Source organism: Fringilla coelebs (genome assembly GCF_963513975.1).
Source record: "Fringilla coelebs genome assembly, chromosome: 21".
Lineage (NCBI taxonomy): Eukaryota > Metazoa > Chordata > Aves > Passeriformes > Fringillidae > Fringilla > Fringilla coelebs.
This window is the reverse complement of record NC_140047.1, coordinates 3,782,048-3,793,172: the sequence shown is the minus strand read 5'-3', so window position 1 is coordinate 3,793,172 and position 11,125 is coordinate 3,782,048. Positions and strand designations below refer to the sequence as shown.

The following is an 11,125-nucleotide window of genomic DNA, read 5'->3' as shown; positions in this document are numbered from 1 at the left end:
TCCAATGAACTGGCACCATTTTATTTCCCCTAATGGTCACAAGAACATTTGCTCCTGAAGGTTTTCAGAATGATCTGGCAGGTAAAGCATCAGACTGGAGCCAAGAGGAGGAGCTCTGTAATGGGTTTTAACTTACCTGCTGTGACCTTCAGATATTGGCTGTCTCTCTTAAACTTTCTTTTATCAATACTTGATGGTCACTCTGCAGAGTCCAGACTTCCAAGGTACCCAGCAAGACCTGCCAGCATTCCCAGAACAAGTCAGCAGGAAGAACCAGACTGAGCAGAGGCTTTGGAGTGAAGTGTTTTTACTTTCAGGTGTCATAGTGCCAGACTTGTACCTCAAGCTAACAGCAGAATATACAGAGGATTCAATACAGAGAAACTCAAGCACCTGAAAATGATCAGCCAGGACTTGCACAGCCAGAGAATTCTTCTTACAGGGCTTAAATCCTGTGTAGAGGTTTAACAACACACTGAGAAATGCAGTTTGGTCAACAGGAATACAGGAACACAGGTTTAACAATTACTGACACAGGCCAGCAGCTCTCTCCCTTTTCTATTTCACAGAGGGAAGCCTCTCACTGAATATTATCACCATGGAAAGGCAGCATTCCTGTGCCAGCTGGAAAATATCTATTTAATAACTTAGCACACATCTGAGACATGGCCACTTCATGTTTGAATAAGCTCTGAATCCGTGTCAAAAGAGAAACTAAGAGAACTCCAAGGGCTCACTGAAATAATTTAACACATGGACAAGGAGGACAGGTAAGGTATGGCTAAGAGCTGTACATTGCACCTGAAGCTCAGACTTGACTCCCAGCACTGCCAGGACACTGCTCCCTGCTCCCAGCACTAGCCATTGATGCGGTAATTCACATGGATCTCAGGTTTGATGTCACACACCAAGGACAGCAGCTGGGACATCACCACTTCCCGGTTCTTCTGGAAGTTCTGCTGGATTACACTCATCTTTTCCTGAGTCTCCTTCTCCACTTCAGTGGTGCAGCTGCCATGGGAGCCAAGGGCCTACAAACAGCAAAGGAAAAAAGGAATCAACATGCCAAGCTCTGTATTTTGTTATTCTGTACCATCTCAGACATTAATCTTTGTTGATGGAACATTAATGTTAACGCCCATATTAAAAAAAGTACTACTGCATTTTTTGCTCAGATTTCACCTTAAACTTGTGCACATATTTCATGCTTAGCCCTGCCTTTTAGCCTCTTTTACAGAATCATCAAATGGTTTGGGTTGGAAGGGACCTTAAAGATCATCTTGTTCCAACTCCCTTCAATTTATCCATTATCCACCAGTTCAGAGCACGAATTTCTAAGGAGTGCCCAAAATAAAGGTCCTGCTGTACAGGCAGCTGGAACTGCAGGCAGAACTGCACTAGACAGTGCAAGAAAAGTAACACCCAGGAGTCACTTTAAGCACAATTCCCACCATCCCATTGCACCTACCCTTGGAGAATCTTTATAAAAATCTCAGCCTTCCCTTCTGGTGACCAGGGACACAGCAAGTGGTCTCTGCCATGTCAGCACCATAGGAAACGAGCCTGTGACAGGAGCAATGAGCTCAGTCTCTTTTGGACACTGCTACCCATAGCAGCTTTTGGGAGGCTGTCACTCAGGAGCTCATTAAGCTCTTCCCCTGCCAGTTGAGACCAATACATCATGTCCTGAGCCACTTCCATGGGTTTTTCTGGGACACGTGCCTGTGCCTCACAGGAAGGCACTTGGGGAAGTGCTCCTGCTGCAACTCGCTCCACCCTGAGGGTGCTGCCAGGGCAAGGCAGCCCCAGGACAAGGCAAAGAGGATGGAAATCAGTGAGTGATGGAGAACACCAACCGCTGCCTCCTTGGCCTTGAACTCCTTCTCCCGCTGCAGGCGGTACTGCTCGATCTCTGCCTGGGCCTCTTCCTTGGCCTGCTTCAGCCTTCGGTTCTTCCCTGCTCCCACAGCACAAACCAAGGCAAAGAAAGAGGAGTTAGAGGTGATTTCCTTCCTGAGAGCATGTTTTCCTCATGCACAGCCACCACCACAGTGTTTGCTTCCTCTGCAGGAGCAAACCAAGCTCCCCCTCCGAGTGTGCTGATCTCAGTAGGTGCCCAGCAAACCATGGCCAAGGTCACCGAGCTTCCACCACCGAGCAACAGAGAGCAGGGGGACACATCAGGTCTGGCTTATTCATAGGATGAGTCCCAGACTGGTTTGGGCTGAAGGAACCTTAAACATCATCCCATCCCAACCCTGCCCTGGCAGGGACACCTCCCACTGTCCCAGGCTGCTCCCAGCCCTGTCCAGCCTGGCCTTGGGCACTGCCAGGGATCCAGGGGCAGCCCCAGCTGCTCTGGGCACCCTGTGCCAGGGCCTGCCCACCCTCCCAGGGGAGAATTCCCTCCCAATATCTCACCTAACTCTGCCCTCTATCATTTTCCAAATAAGAAGTCCCTCTCCCTCCTTTTCAAAAGCCCTGGCAGCGGCTCTGAGCTCTCCCTGGAGCCTTCTCTCCAGGTGAGAACCCCCAGCTCTCCCAGCCTGGCCCCAGCCCTGGAGCAGCTCTGTGGCCTTCTCTGGATCTCTCCAGCAGCTCCAACTCCTTCCCATGCTGGGCCAGGGCTGGGGCAGCTCTGCAGGTGGGGTCTCACCTGAGCACAGGGGCACAATCCCCCCCTGCCCTGCTGCCAATGCTGGGCTCAGCCCAGGATGTGTCTGGTCCTGAAGACTGTGAATGCACTGCAGGTTCATGTCCAGCCCCTCACCCACCAGAACCTCCAAGGTCCTCTCTGCAGGACTTCTCCCAGTAAGTTCTCCAAGTGTGTACCCATATTTAGGATTGCCCAATCCATATGAGTGTGCAGCTTCTGTGAGAGCCCAAAAAAAGCCCAACAGAAAGATCATTAAATCTTAGTCTTAGGCCAGACCAGCTGTGAAACCAAGAGCAGTCCTGGCCACTGCCTCAACTTCCCCTCTTGGACTTCCCACCACATTCTCCCCTCCGAGATTATCATGAGTGGAGGAAACTACAAAAATCTGCCTCTTGCAACACTATCAGGGGGTTGAACTGCAAGCCAGAGCAGGTATATAAACAGAGATATACATATGTATTTGTCTGAAGCAGAAAAGATTTGCAAGCTTGGGGGTCTTTGCAACCAAAATTTCTCCTGCATAACAGGAGAACCTAACTTCACACCATTAGGAATGAACAGCTCTATAATTACCGATATGGAAACACAGTTTTCACCAGCTGAAGGCAGGAAGGACAGAGAGAGGCCCAGCCATGCCCCAAGCAAAGGCCAGGTTATGGTGACCGTGCCCTGCAGACAGCCACGAGCTCCCGAGCTCCTGAGTTGGGCTCTGCCAGGAGGGTCCCGGTGCGGCTCCGACCCCTCACACCGCACTGAGCCTTCGTGGGGAGCCTCCAGAGCTGCTCTTCTGGGGGCCCTACCGAGCCCCGAGCACCCCCAGGGCAGGGCTGGGGGATCCCCGCTGCCCCCCGCCCTCAGCGCCGGGCCGCAAGGCCTGAGGCGGCCGCGCCGGGCCGGGCCAACCCAGGCCAGGCCAGACCAGGCCGGGCTCTCCCGCCACCACACCCCCCGCGGCGGGGCCTGGCGTGGCCGGGCCGTGCCGTACTCACTCTTGCGGGCCTCGGCCACCTTCTCCGCGGCGCGTTTCTCGGCCTGCAGCAACTGCTGGATGCCCTGCGACTGGCTCGCCATGGCAGCCGCTCCGTCCGGCCGGGCCGCGGAAGCGTCACTGCGTCACGCGGGGCACGCCCACACCGCGCCGGCCACGCCCTCGGACACGCCCCCTCATAGTGATAGTCCATAGCGGGCTGCGTAAGCCCCGCCCACAACCCCACCCTCGCTGTTAGGCCCCTCCCAGTGATACGCCCACGTGCTTAGCTCCGCCCCTGTAGATGTGACCACGCCCCATAGCGTTAGGCTCCGCCCCGTTGTTTGTGAGGGGAGCCGCCGGCCAAGGTGGGTTTGGACTTCTCTGTTCTCTACTCCCGAGCTCTTTCGGTGCCCAAAACCCGCTTAAACCCCTGAAGGAAGGCGCTGCTGGGGTTTGGTTTTGTTTCTCTTATCATTTCTAATCGCTGGAACTGCGGCAGCCCCCGGATGGGCAGTGACAAGGGCACCAGGGATGCTTTGGTCCCTCCTGGCCTGTGGCATATCCTCCCCACTGCTGGTGTCACCCCCAGCACAGAGCCACTGGTGCTCTGAGGGCTTTACAACCATCTTGGACAACCTTGGCCAGGGCCTGCCAGAGAGCCAAGTGTCCCCTGAGGTGTCATCCCATCCCGATGTCACTGCCAGCACAGAGCCACTGGTGCTCTGAGGGCTTTACAATAATCCTGGACATCCTTGGCCAGGGGCTGCCAGAGAGCCAAGTGTGCCTCGAACACCGCCATGCCAGTGTCACCCCCAGCACAGAGCCACTGGTGCTCTGAGGGCTTTAAAACCATCCTGGACATCATTTTCCAGGGGCTCCCAAGTGTCCACCCAACACCTCCATTCCGATGTCACCCCCAGCACAGAGCCACTGGTGCTCTGAGGGCTTTCCAATAATCCTGGACATCCTTCGCCAGGGGCTCCCAAGTGTCCACCCAACACCTCCATTCCAATGTCACCCCCAGCACAAAGCCACTGGTGCTCTGAGGGCTTTCCAATAATCCTGGACATCCTTCGCCAGGGGCTCCCAAGTGTCCCCTGAACACCCCCATCCCACCCAACCCTCACCCATCACATCCCAGGGGCCATGAAAACCCTGAATGCAGCTCCCCTGGCACTTTCAGAGCATAAATTACAATTATTGTCAAATAATATCGCTCTGATGAAGCCTCAGAGCCAGGACAGTGACTCATCGCTGCCGGGAGAGGCGGGGGAGCTGCCGGTCCGCCTCCTCCATCCCCCGTGATGGAAGGGACAGGAGACAATGAATCAAATGCATATTTATAGTGCTGAATAGGAATTATGAGTGTTTTCAGGGTGACCTTCAGCTGGGCCCAGCGGTTAAGTGAATGGGCTTAGCGTGCCCATCCATTCAGGGGGATATTTGCTTCAGTGCAAGATAAAAGGAAAGATGGGGAGAAGATTTCAGGCCATAATTCTGGGGTTTGAAGGAAGGCTCAGGTGCTGGGATGGGACACTGGGAGCTGTGGCATCACAGCCAGGCTGTGCTGGCAGAAGGAAAACCCAGGAAATGTGAACCTCCATCATCTGTCACAGATGGGGCAACTCCAGCAAGGGACACAGGTTGTCACAGGAAATCACGGAATGGTTTGGGCTGGAAGGGGCCTCATTTACTTCCAAGCCACCCTGACATGCTGTCTCTATTCCAAAATATGTCACAGCCAAAAAAACCTGATAGGGTCAGCTGGGGCAGATCCAGGCTCCTTTACATCAGCAACAACCCAGAAATGAGATTCTTCTCATCTGACCCCAAGTCCCAGGAGCCCCTGCCCTCCTCTCACCTCACACCAAGGCCACAAAATCATTCAATTCTCCCTCTGACCCCCACAGCCGTCAGATGATGCCCCTGAGCCCCAGTCCCATCTACAACCCACCATGCTCATTAGCTGCTCCTGTGTTTTCAGGAATGTTCCCTGTTAATTAAATCACTTGAGCTGAACCCAGAGGTGACCCCAGAGCAGGATGCTCTGAAGGGGATACCAGGGATCAAACAGGGTTTGGAGCAAAGGGGTCCAAAGGGGTCTGGCTCTGCCCTGAAGTCACAGGCAGCACTGGGGTGTTGTTTTTCTCCTGGGTGATGGTGATTTTTAGACTCATAGCTTCTGTCTGTAAGGTGATAATGAGAACACTGCCCTTTTCTGCCCCGTGAAATACTTTGGCGCTGATCACACTAAATTTTCAGATAAAAATCCGTCTGTATTTCAGCTCTAGGTTGCTTAAAAAAAAAACGTGATGAGTTTTTAGCGATTTCATTTTGACAGTTAACAAATGAGACAACAACAGTTCGTATTTAAAACAATCTTTTGCTTGGTTGTGTTGCTTTCTAGTTTACAATTGCCCAAAAGCTAATTGAAACCTCATGGTGTGTGTCACATGAAACACATGTGAATCCAAAAGCTGTTGGAACAACTTCCCCATTCACTTAACATTTGAAAAAAATCACTTCTTGCTGGTTGCAAAAACAAAAACAAACCAAAACCCATCATTTCCAATCTTCAGTCTTGCACAGGTATAAATAAAAGCTGCTGGAACCACTTGAATTTTACCAGAAATTGGTTGATAATTAATTAGCATCAGGAGTACTTCTGAGCTTGGCTTTTATTCCCTCAGACTCAGGGAACATGAGCTCGTCACTTGCTATTAGAGGAGGCAGCTCTTGCTGACACTGACATTGGCATCCCTTTATTTGTCCAGCACTGGGCAAAAGACATCTGAGGATGATAAACTTCACCAATCCTGAATTTCCTGCACCTCACATTCAACAGAGACTGAAGGAAGGATATTTATAGGAGGCTGAGGCTGGTCCTGCTCTCCAGGATGGGAAAACAAATTATTAAAATAAACAAATGAAAGGATTTTCTTTTTCTTTTAGCTGTTTCCACAGGTCACAATAATGAAAATTAAATTAAACACGTCTCTTACTTACTTTTCATTCTTTTTCCAAAAGCTTTTATATTTTCCTGCAAGCATTAAATACTTATTTTTATTTTACAGATGCATCTCTCCTCACTCTTCTTTTATTCTACACTGGGTCACAACTCCAAGCTTGTGTCACACAGATTCCTGAAATACCAGCAGGTATTTCTAGATTATAGGGCTTTCTATATTTCTAAAATCAAGGAAAAAAAAAGGTTTTGCTTTTCTTTTTTGCAACACATGCCATGTCTCATGATCCTACTGTCATTAAGGATTTCCAGACATATTTGGGAAGAATGAGATTTTAAACAGTGTCTGGCCCCTTTCCAGAGCAGGTAATTACATTTTTCCTCTCTAAATTCCCTTGCACTTTCAATTGGTTCCATTATTATTCTCCATTCCCCAAGTTAAACTGTTATGCTGTGCAATTGTCTGCTCTTTCAAAGAGGTTTTGTGTTCGCCCCTGGGAACTGAGCTGATCTCTCTCTTCTGAGGTTTAATTCATTCACAGAAATGCACTGAGGTGATGCAGCTGCTGGATGTTGATAAAACATCATTGGTTGATTATTAAAATATGTTCAGTGAATGATTATTAACTAGGATTCATATTTTGGATGAATTTTTCATTTATGAACAGAGTATTAAAAATCAAAGTACAGCATGACAATAGAATTCACATAGAAAAATCAATTAAACCCTGAAATGCACAAGTTGGTGCCACTTATCTGTACCTGACCTGTGCCAAGAATTTGGCCCAAATATCCCAAAATGAGAAAGAAAGCTCCATTTATCATCTGGAGTTGCTCTGTGATCAAGGACGATTTAAAGCCTGGAGTAACCCGATTGCAGTGATGGAATTACACCAGAATGGACTTACATTGATATTGTAAGAATTGATTTTTTTTTAAAACAGTTTAAGAAGCCATATTTCTGTGTCAGCCCCTGTTCTCCTCCTTTAGGATAAGAGAGCTGCTTTGGGGTGATGCTTGGCTGTGCCAGTGCCTTACATCACCCACCAGGCTCAGTTTCACATCAATCAGGATCTTTTGTACAAGCCAGCGTGGGAGCTCTGTTTATATGTTCTTCTGTTGGGATTAAGTGTCAGCAGGCCTTATTAATTCCTTTTTCACCAAAGGAAATCTCCATTCCTGTTTCCTTGCCACCTCCTGGCCTCCATCCTTAATCAGAGGTCAGGTGTTCTTTGCAAGGGACGTGGCTGGGAAGATAAATGGACATGAGACTGAGTGTTCCCCATGGGGAATCCGTGTGTCCCATCCACTGGGATTCCTCCATCAGGGAATATCCTGGGAGGGCCCTCATGGACCCACCAGACTGTCTGCACCAGGATTTTTGGGTGTAACAGCAAAGCAAAGCAGCTCCTGGAGTAAATACAGCAATAAACAGCATCTCCTGTTGTCACTGACATATTTTATGAAAATCCTTTTGCTAGGATTTTTCTCCTGAGAAGCTGAGAAGCCTCAGAAAAGAAATGTAAACAATAATTATCTGATTGCCTGGCATGTGGTTTGGAGATGGTTTACCAACAGGTGCATCTCCATTGGTCTCATGTGGATTGTTTTTACTTAATGGCCAATCCAGCTGTGTCAGACTCAGTCACAAGATTTTATTATTCACTCTTGTTAAGCCTTCTGATGTGTCCTTTCTCTTTCTTTAGTATAGTTTTAGTATATGATTTTCTTTTAATATAATATATACCATAAAATAATAAATCAGCCTTCTGAAACATGGAGTCAAGATTCTCATCTCTTCTCTCATCCTGGGGACTCTCAAACACCACCACATCCTGTAATGGGCAGCACCAAAGTTTTGCCTGCTCAAGGCAACTTCCAGTTCTTCACGAGAGCATTACTCCCACTCCATGGGGAAGAAACACACAGAAAATCTTGGTTTTTCCCCACGATAAAAGATCTTTTGGCTTCCCAGTTCCACTTTCTCTGCCCCAAATCACTGAGTAATGTCATTGTGCACTGTGGTACAGGCACACTGACTTCCAGTGATGGATGAGACAATCCCTGAGTACGGAGATTGTTTGGTGCTCGCAGCTCTTTGAGTAAATGGCACAGCACAGCACAAGCTTCATTATCAATATTGCCTGGAAATATCAAAAACATCAGAGGCTGCAGTTTAATTTGGATGCTTATCATAAGCTTGGGAGAAATGGAAATGTGTGACAATAACAAAACACTGCAGCAGTGATGCCAAGCAGCCTCGAGCAGCTGATGAATTTCTAGGCCACGAGGGATGGAGCTGCGGGTGCTGGGGGATCCCTCTCCACTACTTGTTCAAACAAAAGTGATGCCTGGAAGTGACAATGTCTGGAGCTCCAGCAAATATTCCTGCGGCCTCTGGGGCCTGAGGAGATGTAGAACAAGAGCTGCTGGTGTGCAGCTTCCTCGTGGGACTGTTCACATCACTCAGCTGCAGGGCTCCTGCCTGCTAAATGAAGCAGATTTTTCTCCATAAAAGCAATGGAGCGATAGACTCTTCACTGTACAACTTCAACCAAACCCTTGGAATTACCCCAGGAAGGTGAACTTCCCTCTCTCCCAGCTCAGAAAGTTTGGAGACTGAAGCCAGACAACAAATAGCTCCTCCAGGAAGGTTTTTCAGAGGTACATAAGCACCTAGGCATGCAGATAGCTACCTAGTGGAACTAATTTGTTTACAACATTCATGGAAAAATCTTAATAACTAATGTCTATATTTAGCCTTAATGCCTTTGAAAATCCAAGCTCTACATCCCTGTGCTCACCGTCCCCATCCACTCCTGCAGGACTATGGGAAAAAGCCAAAAATAGACCTACAGCCAGCACGACCCTCCTATGGTTCTGATTTTGTCAAAACCAACCCAAAGGCTGCTGCCCAGTTTGGACTCTTAAGTACCCAGCTTATTACAAAATCAAGTCCACTCTGTTTACCTGAATTACCCCCTGGTTCTCCCACTGCTCTCCCCTCCCCAGATCAAACCCCTGCTCCATCCTGCTTGATTTCCATTGTGATTTGCCAGACAGCTCTCAGCTGCAGGGAAAAATAAAATCAATCTATTTTTCCACTCCCTCATCCAGCAGCTTCACGCTCTGCCCAGCATCGAGCCTCATGCTGGCAGGATGAGTTCCACAGCAAGTGGCCACCACCAAAGCAGCCCAGGGCCATTTGGTCACCGAGTTTCAGAGCTGCTGGAGCAGGGGCTGCAATGATCTGCCTGACTGTGCCACGGGCTCAGGAGCAGAGTTTGGCTCTGTGTAATGGGATTGCACTTCAGTGGTTTCAGGATATTAATAGAGGGATTAACCTGAAACAGCTGCAGTAAAAAATTGATTATCAAGAACAATAAATCATCTCACACATGCAAGTAGCCTGGGGGTTTTTTGCATTGCAAAGCCATGAGTTTCTCTACAGGACTGTAAATCCCCCAAAACAGAGCAATACCTAGGAAAAAGCCAACCAAAATATGATTAAACTATTTTGGGAATGCAGAAGGCAAAGGAGGGAAGGCTGCTGGATTTTACAGCTCTAAGATACGGACACAAGTAATGCGACTTCTTTTTCTGCCCCTCCCCACCTCTACCTCTGATCAGTTCTTTCCAGAAGACTTTGGCAATGACTTTGCAGGGCCTGGAGCCAGGACAAGATGTGGCTGCTCTGGGCATGAAGGACATGGGAAGGAGTGTGGCTACTTCAGCATCCAGCAGCTGAGTGATGGCCTGCTCCCCCTGCATCCCAGAGCCCTGAGCTCCCTGGATTTGCTCCTGCAGTTTTCCATACACAGCCCCTGGAATGCAGAAGGGCTACTGCTAAAGGCCCAGCCCGCTGGGTCCTGCTGCCTTCCCTCCACAAGAACAAGGATCCAATAGAGCTGCAGTGCTTGAAGGACACTGAAGTACCAGATACCCAAATCCACCCCACAAAATCCACAGCTGGAATGTGAACTGTCATTTCCATGGAGGCACAAGTGAATAACTCCTGCATGTGGGCTGAGTCATCTGCTCCCAGCTCTTGATCCAGACAGGAGGCATTGAGTGAGCCCCAGGAAGGGTCCTGCTCACACCCAGGGAGCTGAATTATTCCTTGCATTGGGGCAGAATCCTTGTGCATACACATAGAACATCCCTTTTCTCCTCTCCCCCTCATTTAGAGAGCACACAGAATTCAGGGCTGACACTAGGATGGATTGCACTGAGCTAAGAGAGACGCCAGATACACATTTCTTTGCAAAAAGCCTAAATTTCCCTGTTTAAATCCCTTGGCCATGACTGATGGTTGGTATTTAAACAAGCACATCGTGTTTTCTGAAGCACTTTATCCACTTTAATTAAAAACTTATATTTCTAGAGCAGGACAGGCGTGCTGTGCACCAGCAGGAAGTTACGGTCCCCACTTTGGGTTGCAGGTGGCTTTTTACAGTAACCAGCACATAATCACTGCTAAACTGGAATAAGCACCATCGATTGCTGTCTCTAATAGAGGATATGATTTTAAAGA

At 48.8% G+C, this 11,125-nt stretch overlaps 1 protein-coding gene across 1 annotated transcript; it reads right to left on the bottom strand.

Annotated features, from left to right (window-relative positions):
• Window positions 1-296: 296 nt before the first annotated feature.
• On the bottom strand, window positions 297-3,786 carry ATP6V1G1 (ATPase H+ transporting V1 subunit G1). Its single transcript, XM_084219637.1, has 3 exons — window positions 3,646-3,786; window positions 1,857-1,957; window positions 297-1,031 (listed from the first exon to the last, which is right to left on the bottom strand). The coding sequence occupies exons 1-3, from the start codon at window positions 3,725-3,727 to the stop codon at window positions 858-860; spliced, it is 357 nt and encodes a 118-aa protein (XP_084075763.1). The 5' UTR covers window positions 3,728-3,786; the 3' UTR covers window positions 297-857.
• Window positions 3,787-11,125: the final 7,339 nt, after the last annotated feature.

Bases quoted from the DNA above. Each gene is read 5' to 3' on its own strand.
- ATP6V1G1 (XM_084219637.1), bottom strand. From the start codon at position 3,727: ATGGCGAGCCAGTCGCAGGGCATCCAGCAGTTGCTGCAGGCCGAGAAA. The intron at 1,958-3,645 runs GTGAGTACGGCA...CTGTGGGAGCAG, and splicing joins GGTGGCCGAGGCCCGCAAGA to GGAAGAACCGAAGGCTGAAG. The intron at 1,032-1,856 runs GTTGGTGTTCTC...TGCTGTTTGTAG, and splicing joins TCAAGGCCAAGGAGGCAGCG to GCCCTTGGCTCCCATGGCAG.